At 42.8% G+C, this 19,825-nt stretch overlaps 1 protein-coding gene across 6 annotated transcripts in view; it reads left to right on the top strand.

The window, feature by feature from the left end:
• The window catches only part of ATP2B4 (ATPase plasma membrane Ca2+ transporting 4), a 186,933-nt gene that overhangs the window by 127,916 nt on the left and 39,192 nt on the right, over positions 1-19,825 (top strand). For all 6 annotated transcript variants that reach the window (XM_073666566.1, XM_073666569.1, XM_073666564.1 and 3 more), the window contains 4 exons: positions 1,424-1,666; positions 3,245-3,486; positions 4,916-5,150; positions 6,861-7,040. In XM_073666566.1, coding sequence (XP_073522667.1) covers positions 1,424-1,666; positions 3,245-3,486; positions 4,916-5,150; positions 6,861-7,040 — 900 coding nt within the window. The remainder of the gene's footprint in view (positions 1-1,423; positions 1,667-3,244; positions 3,487-4,915; positions 5,151-6,860; positions 7,041-19,825) is intronic.

Here is a 19,825-nt window from a genome sequence, read left to right as displayed (position 1 = left end):
GCACTGTGTAGTTACAATTGCTCATTTTGTCCTTCTACCCAGCTAATTCTTCTGTTTTCCATTAGGTCTATGACATCATGTGATTAAGAACTGGCTAGCTGCATTTTTCTAAGCTCTTTGTAGAAACAGGAGATCAATTTTCCCTGTATGAGTCATAAGTCCCTGGCAGAGGGAAGAAAGGAGCAGCTGGGTCTGGAGGTGAAAGGGGGAATCATAAATGCAAAGGAGAAGAGACTTCCTGTTTCTACGTAGAGCAGAGAAAAGAGAAGAATTTACTGGGTAGAAAGGCAAAATGAGCAATTGGAATACACAGTGCTATATAATTTAATGACTGCAATTTATTAAGTGGATAAAAACTTTGATGAGAGTGCTTCTTTTAAATGAAGGCAAGTATTAAGGGGTTAAAAATCAGTTAATTTTCACTAAATGTAAGTGTATACTGTGTAAAAGCTTCTCTCTTTTATTGACTACTGCCGTCTCAGAATTATTTAACCTCTTCAAGACAAGCATCTTCATTACTTAATAGAGTACGTTTTGACTGTTATCTGCTGCAAATGTGGAGCAAAGCCAGATGCCAGCTTCTGGCAGCGTTCCTTAGGAATCTTAGCCCATTCCTCATAGGCCATGGCCTCCACGTCACTTATATTGTTGGGTTTGTATGCTGGAACCTCCTTCTTGAAATCCCATCAAACATTTTCTATGGGGTTCAGGGAGGGAGACAGTGACGGCCATTCCAGTATTTTCCAGGACTTCTGAAACCACAACTTGGTGGATTTTGAGGTATGTTTAGGATCATTGTCCTGTTGGAAGCTCCAATAACGTTTAAGGTTTAACTTCCCCAGATAATGCTTGATGTTTTCTCCTAAGATTTCTTGAGATTGCTCTCCATACTCAGCATGTTTTCAGTGCCAGAGGAAGCAAAGCAACCCCAGAGAATCACAGATCCTCCACCATCTTTCACTATAGGTGATTTTTATTTAGTCCTCCATATTCATGAGCTCTGTATATCCCCATCCCCACCACAAATTGGCGTCTTTATGACAATGCACAGTGCACATAAAAAGCTGCCTATTGTCGTGTGTGCATTTTAAAAAAAAAAAAAGGTAGATCCGCAGCAGAGAAAACTGATTTTGTTAAAAATGACAGCATGGAGCCCAGTAAGTGACACATCGCTGGAATCAGGGTCTCTGCCCCTATATCATGCTGGTCTCAGATGGGGTAGCAAAAACCTGTTGACCAATTAGATTAAATTGTTCTTGTTAAGTTTAGTGTAAACAGCAGAAAATTCACAAAATTTGCTAATAAACCTAAATTGAAATGGAGGTTTGAATAATTTTGGTTGTAGCTGTATGTAAAGTTTACCACTACATCATTTTTTTGGCATGCAAATTTTTCCCTGTTATTCTTCTATTGTGTTTTTTAGAAAATGATGAAAGATAATAACCTTGTCCGTCACTTGGATGCTTGTGAAACTATGGGTAATGCTACAGCTATATGTTCTGACAAGACCGGCACTTTAACCATGAATCGTATGACTGTGGTTCAAGCATATGTGTGTGGGACTCACTATAGACAAATTCCTGACCCCGAAGCACTGAACCCAAAAATATTAGACCTGGTTGTCAATGGAATATCTATTAACTCGGCATATACATCAAAGATCCTGGTAAGTAGGCCTAAGAGCAGAATAAGAATTCTGTAGAGAATAAGAGTTTGGTGTATGCTATAAACAGTATGGTGACAGCTGCTCCTAGGAATGGGAACACACTTTGGGGTTGGTTATTGTATTCCAATAGAAGACAGTTTTTCCTATAAAAAATTACTATGTTAAAAAATGATCCTTTTAAGGATGACTTGTCGCCTCCCAGTGCCATGTGCTTCACTAAATTGCATAAATTCAAAGTACATATACTTTCCAATAAATGCAGGTCTGAAGGTGGCCATACGTCTTAAACTGGTCATACACATTGGGTAGCTGTCAGATGAACGTTTCATCTGTCAGACGGCTATCCTGACTCCTGCACACACTTCAGTACTTGGCCCAGCTAAACAGTCATGTATTTTCTACAAGGAGAGAGGAGAAAGCCTCTGCTAAACATCTGACTGCAGTGAATTTCTCTTCATAACAAGAGGATCTGGCATTCCAAAGGACAGTCCTTCTCTGCCCAATCCTTCTTTCCCTGACGTCCTCTGTGGGGAAGTTGGCATACACCTCAGATGTTTAACCGGTGTGAAATTGATGGGTTTGGCTGACTTTCATCTAATGTGTATGGGGGGGCCTTTAGATAGCTGCATGCTAGACCCCCACCATGCAAATGTCGGAAGGAAGGGGGAATAAGCTACTGTCAGACACTACTAGTGACTGATCTCTTCGCTAATGAACAGACAGACACCTTCATTATAGTCATGTGACGGACGGAGGAGGGAACTGCCTGCCTGTATCAGAATGACGCTTGTAGTGGAGGAACTGAAATCTGTCTGTCTTGATAAAGCGCCACTCCAGGATTTTATTTTTTTTTTAAATTTCAGAGCTGGAGTGGCGCTACTAATTTAAGTTTCCTGACCCTAATCTTATACTCACCAGCCATTGTCTTCAGCTTTTCCCGGCACCACTGCTTTCCCAATCCGTCGTCTTGTGATAGCGGCTTCTGACTGACCGGAAGTCATAGGTAACTGCTACAACCGCTCAATGTAAGTCTATGAGAGCCTCGTTCTGGCCTTGTTCTGGCTCTCATAGACTTACACTGAGTAGTGACTTCCGCCTCATCCAGCACACACTGGAGCGATCTGCAGTTTACAAGCTGCTGGAGACCGCCCGGAGCGGCACCGATAAGATGAAGACAGCGGCTGGGGAGTACTATAGACATGGAACTTAGATTGGTATCACCACTCCAGTGCTGCAATAAAAAAAAAACGCTTGAGTGGTGATTTAAAGTATATTGATAAGTGATTTTGTTTTACATTTGTCAAACAAGAAATAGTTTTTTCTATCGTTAGACAACTTCTGTAATCTAATGTTACTGGGCATCATATCCGTTCCAGATCTCCATTACTACATTACCTGCAGTTAGCGGTGTCTGCTACTGAGGTATGTTTGGGGCATGCCAAGTCTACGGTCTAGGAAATCTCACAAATAAGACGAGAAATTCTTTGTTTTATTTAGCTTCACAGTATTACAATACTAACGTTCTACCCTTATCTGTGTTAAAAAGCTATTTTATCATCATCTTCAACCAATTTATAGCCCCCAGAAAAAGAAGGTGGTCTTCCAAGACAAGTGGGTAATAAGACTGAATGTGCTCTGCTGGGATTTGTTTTGGACCTGAAGCAAGATTACCAAGCTGTTCGTAATGAGATTCCTGAAGAGAAACTCTACAAAGTGTATACCTTTAATTCAGTGCGCAAGTCCATGAGCACAGTACTCAGCGAGTCTGGAGGGGGTTTCCGCATGTACAGCAAAGGCGCCTCTGAAATAATTTTACGCAAGTAAGAACTGAGGGCAACTTGTTACATAGGTTGAAAAAAGATCTAGGTCCATCAGATTCAACCTTCCTCCACCAATTACACATTTTTTGTCATTATATTATCTATAACCCACAATGTTATGTCTACTGAGGAAATCATCCAGCCCTTTTTTAAAAGCTGTTATAGAATCTGCCATCACTACCTCTTGTGGTAGGGCATTCCACAGTCTGACTGTAAAGAACCCTTTCCTATTTAGTAGCTGGTATTCCATTTCTTCCACCAGTAATGAGTGCCCCCTGGTCCTTATTATGGTCTTTGGAAGGAATAAGTCATGTGCCAGTCCATTGTATTGACCACACATATATTTATACATGTAAATGAGATCTCCTCTGAGACATCTTTATTCTAAGCTAAACAAGTCCAACTATTCCAACCTCTTATCATATGAGAGGCCTTCCATCCCTTGTAATAATGTAGTTTACCACCTTTAAAGTGACACTTAACTTCTGAATATCCTTCTTAAAATGTGGTGCCCAAAACTGGATCCCATATTCCAGATGTGGCCTCACCAAGCATTTCTAAAGGGGTAACAATACTTTTGGATCACAGGAATTCATCTTCTTTTTTTTTTTTTTTTTTTTTAATACACCCTAAAATCTTGTTTGCCTTTGTGGCTGCTGCTTGACATTGAGTACTGCTGCTCGGCTTACTTGTAACCAGAGTACCCAAGTCCTTGTCCTGTTCTGTAGTCCCGAGTATACTCCCAGTTAATGTATATGCAGCAATAGGATTACTCCATCCTAGGTGCATTATTCTTTATTTATCTACAATAAATCTCATCTGCCAAGTGTTTGCCCCTTCAGTCATCTTATCCAGATCGTTCTGCAATATCATAATGTCAAGATCATTTTAATATCCTACATAGTTTGGTGTCGTCAGCAAAGACTGACACTTTACTCTCATACCCATCCCCAAGCTAATTAATAAAGAGGTTAAAAAGAATCGGTCCCAGCACAGATCCCTGCTATACCCCACTCCTCACTATGTCCCATTTAGAGAATGTACCATTTATGATGACTCTTTGTTTCCTGTAATTTAGCCGATTCCTTACCCATCTGCAATATAGTTCCCCCAAGTCCTTGTTTCTGTAGCTTCAGAATAAGGCTATTATGTGGTACAGTATTAAATGCCTTCGCAAAGTTCAGATAAATCACATCAGCCGCATTACCAACATCCAGATTTGCACTTACCTCCTCATAGAACCCCAGCATGTTGGTTAGATACAACCTATTTCTCATGAATCCGTGCTGATTATCAGTTATTATATTATTCTCTGCGATATTATTTATGCAGGTTGTCTCTTATAATGCCCTCAAAAACTTTGCACACTACTGATGTCAGAATAGGATATTTTTCCTACATACTTATGTTTTTTCTTTTTGTTGCATAGATGTACAAAAATTTTGGATCAAGGTGGGGAGGTATGCCCATTTAAAACTAGAGACCGGGATGAAATGGTAAAAAAAGTAATTGAGCCAATGGCGTGTGACGGTCTTCGTACTATTTGTTTGGCATATCGTGACTTCCCAGCAGGCACTGAACCTGACTGGGATAACGAAGCTGACATCTTGTCTGACCTCACTTGCATTGCTGTGGTGGGCATTGAAGACCCTGTTCGTCCAGAGGTAACATATTCTTGGAATTAATTTTCTTCCATAATGCACTTTGAAACGATCAATGTATGCTTTACATGCTTGGGTAATGCAGACATTTACACAACTTCAGTAGTCTATTCTGATCGCTATATACTATCCATGTATTATTATTATTTATTATTATAGCGCCATTTATTCCATGACGCTTTACATGTGAACGGGGGTATACATGCAAAAATAATTACAATAATCTTGAACAAAACGTGAATGGCGACTGGTACAGGAGGAGCGAGGACCCTGCCCACGAGTGCTCACACACTACAAGGGATGAGTGACGATACAGTAGGTGAGGATAGAGATAGTCATGCAGCGGTGTAGTGGAGCGGTGGTTACTGCAGGTTGTAGACTTGTCGGAAGAGGTGGGTCTTCAGGTTCCTTTTGAAGGTTTCCACAGTAGGCGAGAGTCTGATATGTTGGGGTAGAGAGTTACAGAGTAGGGGGGATGCACAGGAGAAGTCTTGTATGCGATTGTGGGAAGAGGAGATAAGAGGGGAGTAGAGCAGGAGATCTTGTAAGGATGGGAGGTTGCGCACAGGTAAGTACCAGGAGACTAGGTCGGAGATATATGGAGGAGACAGGTTGTGGAAGACTTTATATGCCGTGGTTAGGGTTTTGAACTGGTGTCTCTGGGAAAAGGGGAGCCAGTTTAGGGATTGACAGAGAGGAGAGGTTGAAGGTGTAGATGGAGAAGAGCAGGGGTCCTATAACTGAACCTTGGGGGACACCGACAGATAGGGGGTGAGATGAGGAGGTGGTGTGTGAGTGGGAGACGCTGAATTTCCTGTCTGTTAGATATGAAGAGATCCAAGATAGGGCCAAGTCTGTGATGCCAAGAGATGAGAGAGTCTTTAGTAAGAGGGAATGGTCCACTGTGTCAAAGGCAGATGACAGGTCTAGGAGGAGGAGGACAGAGTAGTGTCGCTTGAATTTGGCGGTTAGTAAGTCGTTGGTGACTTTAGTCAGGGCAGTTTCAGTAGAATGGTGCGGTCGGAAGCCAGATTGGAGGCAGTCAAAGAGGGAGCAGGAGGAGAGGTGGGAGGACACTTAAGAGTGAGCATGTTGTTCCAGTAGTATCTACATAAAGTTACAAATAACCAATCTCCTAGCATGCAAATGATGACTGTGACCTGTTGTCTTTTTGTTTATTTTTTTTTAACTTTATCACAATATTGTTTAGTTGTTCTACAAAAACATCTTTGTAAGTTTCCTGCATGATCAGGAGCTCTAGTCAAGCAAGTGGTTGAATCCTGAAAGCATGTAAGCCTTCCTTTAGGCTGCATCCGCAATAGGATTTGTAGCAAACTTTGTCGTTTTGTGTTTTTTTGTGAACCTTTATTTCCACCAGATGATATTTAATAAAAGTTTATAATAAAATATTAAATGTCCACATACACAGTGTTTCAGTTTGACAGTTTTTGTTTTTTTGGGGGGAGGGGTTGAGGTCAGGGCTGTTATTAAAATGCTGCATGCTATAGATATGGCATTTTTTGACATTTTTCTCTGCATGTTGTTCTAGTGAACTCCCAAAACATCTAGAAAAACAATTGTAAATTCCATAAAAAGGCATAAACAAAACACTAACTAGGGGAGATATTGCTGGTATCTCTATCTTTCTGCACGTATCTGCTCTATTCCTTTTTTTGTTATATTCTGCCTCCTAACATTTCATCTCTCCTGTAGGTGCCAGAGGCTATACTGAAGTGCCAGAGAGCAGGGATTACTGTACGCATGGTTACTGGTGACAATATAAACACAGCTCGTGCCATTGCTACAAAGTGTGGCATCCTGCAACCTGGGGAAGACTTCCTGTGCCTCGAGGGAAAAGAGTTCAACACGCTAATTCGAAATGAAAAGGGGGAGGTAAGCAAGAAAGAGATTCTCTACTAAATAAAATCCAGCTTTACCACAACATTAAAGATATTTATTCTGAAAAAATTTCACCTACAGAAATACTTTGTTTCATTAGGAAGCTATTTATGAATTTAGCAATTAAAGAGAAATCATGAAAGTGAAGACCAATTTGTAGGCTCAATGTAATAGAGGAGGGGAAGCTGTGCGGATTGATTGTTTAGTTTTTTGAGAATAGATTCAGTGTAACCTGTGATTTGTTAATTTAATCCTCTGCTCTTTCTGGAATTTTTGATCCAATGGGCGGTTTTGTTACAGTCCTGCTCATGGTTATTGGCACCCATGAAGGTTAAGTACATAATGTGGATTATCGCCTGAAAAAAATGAATCAAGTGAAACCGTTTTCTTGTATAGAGCACTCGTGTTAAATACAAAAGAGCAAATGATAATCAATAATTTATAACAAAAAACAATGGGAGGGGAAAATAGAAAAACCTAAAGCTTACTGTGTCACTGGTATTGGCACCCATGTGACATGAATTAACAAATGAATGATGACTTCTGTGTTTTAAAAAGCCACATGTTCCTTTGTCACAATGGTGAAGACAAAGAAGCTGTCTGAGGACATCAGAACTGCTATTATTAGCAAAAACAAGACTTCCAAAGGGTATAAGGCCATCTCCTAAGACCTTGGTATCCAGGGCTGTGGAGTCGGTAAGACAAACCTCTGACTCCAACTCCGACTCCTCAATTTCCATAACTCCGACTCCCTCATACATGGCTCATGTGTAAGTGATAAATTTACTGTAGAACAGATTCATCTCAGCTAAAAGTCTAGACCCTTAGGTCAGGAATAGGACAGACATTTATAGGACATTTCATAACTTTCCCAAATTCTTATGAATAAAATATTCCCCACAAACTGCATTGAACTTCTGTACCCAATTTATTATATATTTTAGGAGTTGGTGTCGGTCCATTTTATACCGATTCCGACTCCACCAAAATGGACACCGACTCCACGACTCCGACTCCACGACTCCGACTCCACAGCCCTGTTGTTATCCCAGTTTCAACAGTGCAAAATGTTAAGAAGTTTGCGAAGCATGGAACCGGTAACAACTTCCCTGGACATGGGGGAAAGAGGAAAATTGACAAGAGATGTATTTGACGTTAGTGCGAATGGTGGAAAAAACACCACGTGAAACATCCAAAGACCTAAAGGCCAACCTGGAACGATCTAGGGTCATGGTTTCAACAAGTACCATATACTGCACACTATATACCAAGCAGAGCTTTATGGGCGGAGGTCAAGGAAGAAACCATTGCTGAAGAAAAGACAAAAAAATGAACGACTGATCTTTTGACAAATAGTGCCTTGACAAACCACAATCCTTCTGGGAAAATGTTCTGTGGACAGATGAAACAAATAGAGCTTTTCGGCAACGCAAAGCAACATTTTGTTTCCAGACGGCGCAAAGAAGCTTATAAGGAAAAGAACACCTTACCAACAGTTAAGCATGGCGGATCCATAATGTTGTGGGGTTGCTTTGCTGCGTCTGGTACTGAAGGCATTGACCGTATCACAGGAATCATGAAATCAGAGAATTATCAAGAGATTTTAGAGCGAAATGTCCTACTCAATGTAAGAAAACTTGGTTTGATTCGAAGATCATGGGTCCTCCAGCAAGACAATGACCCAAAGTACAGTTCCAAAAGTACACAGGAATGATTGAAAAATAAAAAAATGGACTGTTTTAAAATGGCCAGCAATGAGACCTGACCTCAATCCCATTGAAAATCTTTGGAGTGAGCTGAAATCTGCAATTGAGAAAAAGAACCCTGCGAACATTCAAGAGCTTGAACAAAGGAAGAGTGGGAGAAAATTCCAGCTGAGAAGTGCAAGAAGCTTATAGATGGCTACAAAAAAACATTTGGAGGCTGTCATCAGTGCTAAAGGGTGTGCAGTGTGCAACCAGGTATTAATTAGGGGTGCCTTTATTGCTGCACATGCTGTTTATTCTGTTTTTTTCTTTGAAATTGCAACATGGAAGTTGAAAAACAATGTTTTATTGTTGTATTACTTTGAACCACTAATTAAAAAATCCTGAGGATATAACTTTGGTACATTTTTATTTGTTTCTGAATATATTGTACAGTCTATGAAAAAAAAAATGAAGGGGTGCCAATAATGGTGAGCAGCACTGTAATAACTGACAGCTTTTCTTTTTCAAGTGTACCCACTGGACCAAAATTCCCAGAAAGTGCAGAGGATTAAATGACAAAAACACAGGTTATAATGAATCTATTCTCTCTGATCTACCATTCTCAATCTGCGCATGCACCGCCTCCGGCAGCCATTTTCCTAAAACCCACTGCAGGGAAATCAATGGGAAATGTGGGGACTCCACTCACCGCCAACATTTTCTGAGAACCCAGGGCCTGCAGCTTCGCACAGCTGGCTGGGACACCCCCTCCTCCCAGCTTAGGGCCCGCAGCATTGCCCCATTCCTGCCGCCGCCAGCGTCCTGCAGCAGCGACCCTGCCTCCTGTGAAGCGCGCCTTTGCCATTTGGTATCGCCGCGTTCAGAATTGCCTGGTCTATCAATACAAAAAAATAATCCGATCGCCAGAATTAAGTTTTTTTGGTTGCCGCAACATTGCCCATTAGTGCATTTTAATACAATCAAAACATCATATCTACCCCAAAATGATATTAATAAAAACGTCTGCTCAGCGCACAAAAGATAAGCCCTCAGCCAGTTCGTGATCACGAAAAATGGAGATTCTACAGGTCTCGGAAAATGGCGCCTTTTTATTTATTTATTTTTTATACAAACTGCACTTTTTTGCAATTTTACTGCACTTGGAATTTTTTTCCCATTTTCTAGTACAAGATATGGTAAAACCAATGGTGTCGTTCAAAAGTACAACTTGTCCCGCACAAAATAAGCCCTCACACGGCCATATTGACTGAAATATAAAAAAAGTTATGGCTCTGGAAAGAAGGGGAGCAAAACACGAAAAACCCAAGGTGGTAAAAGGGTTTAATACTTTGTAGACAATCCTTTGCAGGCAATGACTACCTGAAGGCTGGAAGGCATGGCGTCACCAAACGCTGTGTTTTCTCCTTTGTAATGCTTTACCAGGCCTTTACTGTAGATGTCTTCGGTTGTTGCTTGTTTGTAGGTCTTTCTGACGTAAATTTTGTTTTAAAGGGAATCTTTCAGCAGGTTTTTGCTACCTCATCTGAGAGCAGCATAATGTAGGCAAAGAGACCCTGAATCCAACTATGTAGCACTTCATTTACTGGGTGCAGCAGTTCTGACACAATCAGAGCTTTTAAATTTAGCAATGTAGCAGAGCTGAGAAAGCTAACCCCGCCCACACCAGGCTCTCATATAAGATAAGATAGGCATTCCTGAAATCTGTGTTTTAACCCCTACCTCATGCTGTCTTTAGATTTCATAGCAAAAACCTGCTGACAGATTCCCTTTAAACATGTGAAATGCATGCTCCATGGCAGGGGTCCTCAAACTTTTTAAACAGGGGGCCAGTTCACTGTCCCTCAGACCATTGGAGGGCCGGAATATAGTTTTAAAAAAAAAGCTATGAACAAATTCCTATGCACACTGCACATATCTTATTTTGAAGTAAAAAAGCAAAATGGGAACAAATAAAATATTTAAAATGAAGAACAAGTAAAGTTAAATCAACAAACTTTTTGGAATTTCAATGGGAACTATGGGCCTGCTTTTGGCTAATGAGATGGTCAATGTCCGGTTCCATATTTGTCACTGCTAGTGGTAACAGGTGATGCAAGTGTGCATCAGTTAGTCTGGATCTGGTTGTAGATTTCAGATGTTTCATTCTGGAAAAAGTCTGTTCACAGACATAAGTGCTGCCAAAGATGGTTGCCATTTTGAGTGCATGGTTCCTGAGATTAGGATATGTCTCAGAGGGGAGAGATGCATAGAAATTAGGAAGGCTGCTTGACTTGAATGCGTCTTTCAGAGAATCACAATTCTGCAGTTCAGCCAGTTCCATTTGGTAATTGTATCCACATTTTCAATGTCAATAGAAAATGGGTTACAGAAAAGCTGTATGTCCTGTTCATGGAGATGAAGCTCTTTAAATCTACATTGGAACTCCTTTTGTAACTTTTCCAGTGAATCCACACATGTTTTGTGTGGGAATGCAACTAACGCTAACAGATTTTGAGTTGTGGGGAGATGGCAGAAATTTTCCTCCTTCACTTGTTTGATGAGGAGGCCTAATTTTACTTCAAATGCTTTCAGATGTGATTGCATATCACAGATGAGCTTCCCTTTTCCTTGAAGTTGCACATAGAAACTGTAAGTAACTCGGTTACATCTGTCAGAAAGGTAAGGTGCCATTTCCATTCTGCATCATTGAGCTCTGGTACTTTGTTTTTTGAAAGCAGAAAAGCTGTAATCTGTGGAAGTAAGGCATAGAAATGTCTCAAAACTCTCCCTCGACTCAGCTAACGGACTTCTGTGTGGTACAGAACATCTTCATAGGCAACATTTAGCTCAGATAGAAATTCCTGAAATTGTCTGTGGTTTAATGCATTAGCTCTAATGAAGTTAACACAAGATACCACAATTTTCATAACAGTCCAACTTCAATGATTTACTACACAGCGCCTGTTGGTGGATGAGACAGTGTATGGCTATTGGATGAGAATGGTTATGTTTGTCCATCTCTTGGTTAATGCGAGCAATTACTCCTTCCTTAGACCCCACCATGCTAGGAGCACCATCAGTTGTCACACTGGCTAGTTTAGCCCAGTCCAGCTCCAAACCATTCACAGTTTGGCAAAGCTTTTCATAGATCTCCTCTCCTGTAGTTGTTCCTTTGATGCTTTGCAGTGCAGCAAGATCTTCTGTGACTTCGAAACAGTCATTCGTCCCACAAATAAAAATTAGAAGTTGTGCAGAATCACAAATATCATTACTTTCGTCACGTGCCAATGAAAAATAGGAACGTTTTGCAAATGCAAATTGTCTCCCCATTTCTTCAATCCTTCATGTAATTGTAGGTCCTGAAAAACTCACTGTACTAAATAAATCTGCCTTCTCTGGACACATCTTTGGCAACAGAAAGAAGGCATTCTTTAACAAATTCTCCTTCCACGAATGGTCGGCCCGTGCACGCTATTAGCTTGGCAACTTGAAAACTTGCTCGCAGTGATGAAATATTTAGCTGCTTCTGCATCACAAAAGTATTTTGCTGAGTTGTCAATGTATTTTTCAGTTTTAATATTTTATCCTTTCTCCAACCAAACAATCATATTTATCTTTATGTTGAGTTTGATAATGTCGACGCAAATTGTATTCTTTGAACACAGACCCCATATTCTGGCATATCAAACACACAGCTCTTTCCTTGTACTGCATGAAAAAGTAATCATAAGTCCACTGTTTAAATATCCTACACTCAGAGTCAATTTTTCTTTTTCTTGATATCATTGTTTCCTAGGGATTCCAAATTGCTATTGGTAAAATACCAATATATATACAGCGCTTCAAAAACAATATACCAGCAATAAAATTGCCCATATAGAGACATACAGACTGCACTGCCCATCAATGCAGTCTGATCAGTGCCCATCAATGAAGCCTTGCCAGTCCATATCATTTCAGCCTCACCAGTGCCCATATTGGTGGAACTCCACTTTTACCTCAGGCTCAGAGTGGTGTGGTGCGAGAGTCCCCAATAGGCAGGTAAATGTCCCAATGTAACGGGTCCGGGAGGCGGACTGTAACGGGTCCGGGAGGCGGAACCTCTGAGCTACTATACAAGGGGGCGGCCCTTGTAAGGGAGCGGGTGGCAGTCTCTGGGTGAACGGACAGGGAGTTACGGCAAGTGATCAGGGCAGTCTCTGGGTAAGGGGTAGGTACGACCTGTGATGGCAGAGCCTCCGGGTAGGCTAGCAGGCAGGTGGTAGATGTGTGCTCCCAGGTGAGCAAGCGAGAGTCTCTGGAATAGCAGGTGGTCACGGCACGTGACGGCGGAACCTCCGGGCTGGCAGGCAGGTAGGTAACGGAGAAGCGCTCCCAGGTGAGCGGGCAAGAGTCTCTGGAATAGCTGATGGTCACCGCACGTGACAACGGGACCTCCGGGCTGGCAAGCAGGCAGGTAACGGAGATGCGCTCCCAGGTGAGCGGGCAAGAGTCTGGAGTAGCTGGTGGTCACAGCACGTGACAACGGAGCCTCCGGGCTGGCAAGCAGGCAGATAACGGAGAAGCGCTCCCAGGTGAGCGGGCAAGCTGGTCCATAGACAGACTGACCGGAGTAGTAAGGCAGACCGTCGGACCTCAGGCAAGCAGGCAGGTAGCTGATATGCGCTCCCAGGTGAGCGGGCAGGCTGGTCCTTTAGACAGACTGACAGGAGTAGTAAGGCAGACCGTCGGACCTCAGACTGGCAGACAGGTAACAAGTATTCAGGCAGGAATCAGGCAGGTAACTGGCAGGTACTGGCAGGTAACTAGCAGGAAACTGGCAGGAAACTGGCAGGTAACTGGCAACGGGACCTGAGGGCTGAAGCACAGGTGAGACACAGGTGCAAACAACATTGCTCGGGCACCTCCATTTTGGAGGAGGTGCCTTATATATGATGAAGTCCTCCGGCCATTGGCCGGGGACTCTTTAGGGCGGCGCGCGCGGCCCCTTTAAGAGGAGGGGAGCGCGCGCGCGCCCTAAGCACAGGGGCCGGGAAGGAGCGCGCGCTGAGAGCAGAGCAGGAGGAGGACGCCGGGACGGAGCGCGCGCTGACAGCAGAGCGGGGGGAGGAAGCCGGGCACGGAGCAGAGCGGTGAGAGGAGCAGCGTCCCTGCCTAGCAGAGGGCAGGGACGCCGGCACTACACCCAATAGGCAGCATAGGTCCCCAATAAGCAGGTAAATGTCCCCACTAGGCAGCATAGGTCCCCAATAGGCAAGTAAATGTTCCAAATAGGCAAGTAAATGTCTCCAATAGGCAGGTAAATATCCCCAATAGGCAGTATAGGTCCTCAATAGGCAGGTAAATGTCCCAATTCCCAGCATAGGTCCCCAATAGGAAGGTAAATGTCCCCAATAGGTAGCATAGGTCCCCAATAGGCAGATAAATGTTCCAAATAGGCAAGTAAATGTCCCCAGTGGGTAAGTAAATGTCCCCAATAGGTAAGTAAATGTCTCCAATATGCATGATAGACCTGATCCGGCATTAAAAATAAAACCTTACCAAACACTCACCTGTGTCCCCCGCTGCTCTGAAGAGGCGCCCCCTCGACTCCGTCTTCTTCTGCTGTGTACGGAGGGCCGCAGGTCTTCCCGAGTGGCAGCGCATCACCTTTACTCGCCGCCTCGTTGTTCCGATTTGTAGTAAATCAAATCACCTTTTGTCACCCCGTTAGTTAGATAAATAAAAATATATATCTAGGGTGGTGTTAGGGTTGTGTAAGGGTTAGGGTTGTGTAAGGGTTAGGGTTGTGTAAGGGTTAGGGTTGTGTAAGGGTTAGGGTTGTGTTAGGGTTAGGGTTGTGTTAGGGTTAGGGTTGTGTTAGGGTTAGGGTTGTGTTAGGGTTAGGGTTGTGTTAGGGTTAGGGTTGTGTTAGGGTTAGGGTTGTGTTAGGGTTAGGGTTGTGTTAGGGTTAGGGTTGTGTTAGGGTTAGGGTTGTGTTAGGGTTAGGGTTGTGTTAGGGTTAGGGTTGTGTTAGGGTTAGGGTTGTGTTAGGGGTGGGGTTGGGGTTAGGGTAAGGTTGGAGATAGGATTGGGATTTTTTTCAAACGTAAAGAAAAAAACATAATGACGATCTAATGACTAGTGTCGAGCATTTAGAACCCAGAGGTGTGACACAGAATTTCATAACAGTAGGGCGTCATACGGAGTACGTCGTCATTAGTGTTGCTCACTTCTCGAGTATGCACAGAGTATCACAAGTACTCGAGTGACATGCTCGAGGCCCCGCCCCACATTTTTCGCGGCTGTTACGACACCCCAAAAAAACATGCAGGGATTGCTGGCCATACACGGGCAATCCTTGCATGGTTTTTTTTGCCTGTCTAACTGCCACAAAACATGCTGGACGGGGACTTGAGCATGTCACCTGAGCACCCGCGATACTCTACGCATACCCGACCGAGCACCTACTGCAAACTCAAGTAGCGAGCAGCACTAATGACGACGTATTCAGTATGACGACCTAATGTGATGACGTGTTAAATATGATGACCTACCTCTGGGTTCAATGCTCACTATACCCTTTGATAAAATCCTTGAGGGTTCTAGTTTCCAAAATGGTGTCACTTGTGGGGTATTTCCACTGTTTAAGCACATCAGGGGCTCTCCAAACACGACATGGCATCCGCTCTCAATTCCAGACAATCTTGTGTTCAAAAAGTCACACAGTGCTCCTTTCATTCTGTGTGCCCAAACAATGTTTTTTTGCCACATGTGGGGTATCTGCATACTCAGGAGAAATTGCACAACAATTTTTGAGGCCCATTTCTTCTTTTACCCTTGTGAAAATAAAAAATTTGAGGCTAAAGGGTAATTTTTGTGGAAAAAGTTAGATTTTTTATTTTCACGGCTCTACGTTATAAACTTCTGTGAAGCATCTGAGAATTCAAGGTGCTCACCACACATCTAGATAATTTCTTTGTGGGGTGTAGTTTCCAAAATGAGGGTCTTCTACTGTTTAGGCACATAAGGGGTTCTCCAAATGCGACATGTCGTCCGCTAATGATTCCAAACAATTTTGCGTTCTTCCCTTCTGAACCCTGCCGTGCGCTTAAACAGTGGTTTTCCCCACATATGGTGTATCGGCTTACTCAGCAGAAATTGCACAATAAATTTTTTGGTCCATTTTCTCTTGTTACCCTGGTGAAAATAAAAAAATTGGAGTCTGAAGTAAAATTTTTGTAAAAAAAAGGTTAAATGTTCATTTTTTTCCTTCCATGTTGCTTCAGTTCCTGTGAAGCAAATGAAGGGTTAATAAACTTCTTGAATGTGCTTTTGAGCACCTTGAGGGGTGCAGTTTTTAGAGTTTTGTCACTTGTGTGTTTTTTCTGGCATATAGGCCCCCCCAAAGTCACTTTAAATGTGATGTGGTTCCTAAAAAATGGTTTTGTAAATTTTGTTGTAAAAATGAGAAATCGCTGGTCAAGTAGTAACCCTTATAAGTTCCTAACAAAATAATTTTTTTTTCAAAAATTGTTCTGATGTAATGTAGACATGTGGGAAACATTATTTATTAACTATGTTGTGTAACATAACACTCTGATTTAAGGGCATAAGAATTCAAAGTTTGAAAACTGTGAAATTTCCGCCAAATTTCCATGTTTTTTTTACAAATAAACCCAAGTCATATTGAAGAAATTTTACCACTAAAATGAAGTAGTACAATATGTCACGAAAAAACTGTCTCAGAATCAGCGGGATTCGTTGAAGTGTTCCAGAATTGTTACCTCACTAGATGGTGGCCCGAGTCTAACGCATCGGGTATTCTACAATATGTATGCGGCCGACCGGGCTAATCAGCGAAGCAGTGTTTAAATGGGTTGTGCACTACTTTAAATTAACCCTCCAATGTATCCCCCCGGGGCCCCTAATGAATTTTGTAATTACGTCATGTTGTCAATATTGCTTGTGACAACATCGCTGACGACGCACAGCCAGCACTTAATTCCCCCGGCTGCAGCCGGCTCTTGCTTCCGCTTACATCACGACTATTTGCGGCTGCAGCCAGGGGTCTCCTGGTGAATGACGGGCAGTGGGCGAGGTTATCCCCCAGCTGCATCGCCGCTGACCTCCATGCGGCTACCGTCGGGAGATCAGCGGCTAAGGCCACTGATCTCCTGACGGCAAGTGTGAAGGGAGGACTGCCTGTATCACTCCGCAGAAGCCAAGCGCTGGGCAATAGAGTTCAGCTTCCCTTTAAACCTGCTCCTCAATTGACAAAACTACTGAGAGATGTGGAGGAGACGAAGTAGTGTGCCAAGGGACAAGGCTGATTATGGAAAATATTAACCCCTTCACCTCGGGCCATTTACCGCTTTTGTGCTTTCTTATTTTGCTCCCCTTCGTCCCAGAGCCATAACTTTTTTTTATTTTTCGGTCAATATGGCTATGTGAGGGCTTATTTCTTTATCTCTTCATTGGGGGACACAGGTAACCATGTGTCCCCCAATGAAGGCTCCAAGAAAGAGATTTTATGGTAAGTACTAAAAATCCCTCTTTTTTTGCGGGACGAGTTGTACTTTTGAACGACACAATTGGTTTTACCATATCTTGTACTGGAAAACAAGAAAAATATTCTAAGTGCGGTGAAATTGCAAAAAAAAGTGGAATTCCACAGTTGTTTTTTTGTTTGTCTTTTTTTTTAATCATTTTGACTATATGGTAAAACTGACCTGCCATTATGATTCTCCAGATCATTACGAGTTCGTAGATACCAGACCCCTTAGCGTCTCCATTTTTTGGGATCTGGGGCCGGGTGAGGTCTTATTTTTTGCGCGCTGAGCTGAAGTTTTTATTGATTCCATTTTGGGGTAGATACAATGTTTTGATCGCCCGTTATTGCATTTTATTGCAATGTTGCGGCGACCAAACAAAACTAATTCTGGCGTTTTGATTTTTTTTCTCGTTATGCCGTTTACCGATCTGATTAATTTTTTTTATATATTGATAGTTCTGGCGATTCTGAATGTGGTGATACCACATGTGTATATGTGATTTTTTTTAATTGTTTTATTTTGAATAGGGCGAAAGGGGGTGATTTAAATATTTATATTTGATAATATTTTTAAAAACATATATTTTTTTTTTTACTTTTCACTTGCTTCAATAGTCTCCATGGGAGACCAGAAGCTGCGTGTTCTGATCGCCTGTGCTACACACACATGATCATAAGATCGCCTGTTTGTAGCAGAAATGCTCATTTGCTATGAGCGGCGCTCATAGCATCCTGGCAATGACAACCACAGGGGCCTCGTGCTGACACGGTGTTGTCATGCCAACCCATCGGCGACCTACAGTCATGTAACATGGGAACTAATGGGCGGGACTTATGACGTCCTTCCGCCACGGCCATGTTAAATGCCGCTGTCAGAGATTGACAGTGGCATTTAGCATGTTAACAGTCATGGGTGGATCGCGAATCCACCCGTGGCTGTTAGGGGCACATGACAGCTGATCAGATCAGCTGTCATGTCCCGGAAAGGTGCAGGCTCCTGCGATGAGAGTGACCTTACCAAAGTTGGAAGCTAAACATAATGCCACACAAGCAGCATCTTTAAAAAAAAAATTAAATATAACAAAATTCTCTGTAATTTAGGTCACAGAATTGGTATGAGCATAGCCTGATTGGTTGTCCCCCTGCTTCAGGGAAGAAGTACATGAGGGTGCACACTTAAACATCAAATAATTAATGAATAAGCTTTAGTTTGATTACAATATATTGTTTTTCAAGATTACAATTTTCAATGTTTTTAAGCTAAAGAAAACTGCAGTTGATTTATATAAAACTCCTAGAATCCTTGGTCTGCTCTAGTCTAATCCGCCATCTTCCAGATAACTCTCCTTTTGACCCTTTACATTCTACAGAAACTGCCCTTACTAAAGTCCCTAATGATCTAACAGCTAAATATCATGGTCATTACTCCCCTCTCATTCTCCCGGATCTCTCTGCAGTATGACATTGTGAATCACAAACCCCTCCTCACAGTGCGCTACTCTATTGGACTCAATGACAATGCTCTCTCAATGCATCCACCGCGCGCTTTCCCTCTCCTCTGCTTTCGTTGGGAAAGTGCACGGTGGATGCTGGGCTGTGACGTGCGGTGAAACCCTGCCCACAGCCCATCAATCAGGGGGAGCGCGTCACTGGGTCACCCCCGACTGCAGCCGGAATTTCACGTGACATCAGCGGATGTTGGAGCCAGCTACAGCCGGGGTCACAAGACGCCTGGTGAGTGACCAGCGATAGCGCCCCTCACAGACAATAAACACCTCGCAAGGTAATTACAAAAAGACTTGTTTACACAATTTAAATCAATGGGGGCATTGTTAATAGTACTGGACAACCTCTTTAAAAAAACGGCGTGGGACCCCTCTATTTTTGATAAACAGCCACAATAAAGCTGACTGCTGGGGGGCTGCAGCCCGCAGCTTTCAGCTTTACTTGCTCTAGTTAGCGAAAATAGAGGAGGACGCATATCATTTTTTTTAAAAATTATAATTTATAGCACAGGCGCCGGCTGATGAATACTTTGATCAGCCTCGCCTGCTCTTGCTGCTATCAGCAAGACCAGGCGTACGCTGATGAGAGTAGTACTCTGATCAGCCGACGCCTGTGACCGGCGGTAACCTTTTTACCGCCAGTCACAGCTGCTGCTGGTTCACACGCTGTCATCTGTATGATATATGATAGTGTGGGAACCACAGTGCTCTGACTGGCGGTAACGAACTTACGGCCGATCAAAGCTGGTGTTTCTCACACTGACATACAGATGACAGAGTGGGAAACACCGGATGTTTGGGCTGCTGAACCTGAACAGTAACATGGACTTCAGGGAGAAGTCCGCGTTCGGTGTCAGTGTGCGGACACTAGTTGTTTGGTACAGACCCCGAACTTTATTGTTCGGGTTCACCCATCCCTAGGAATGATAGAAAATGGATTCCACTATTTATGCAATTGCGACAACACCCTATTTGTGTACAATCATATCACAATCCAGCGACATTCAAGTTGCGCCAAAAGTCGCTTGATGTTGCCCCCTTTGATCCCACAGC

The sequence above is a fragment of the Phyllobates terribilis genome, unplaced genomic scaffold (genome assembly GCF_046119375.1).
Source record: "Phyllobates terribilis strain yellow unplaced genomic scaffold, ASM4611937v1 Scaffold_2__4_contigs__length_985480577, whole genome shotgun sequence".
NCBI lineage: Eukaryota > Metazoa > Chordata > Amphibia > Anura > Dendrobatidae > Phyllobates > Phyllobates terribilis.
Note: the sequence above shows the minus strand (reverse complement) of the source record. Positions and strands in the feature narration are given on the sequence as shown.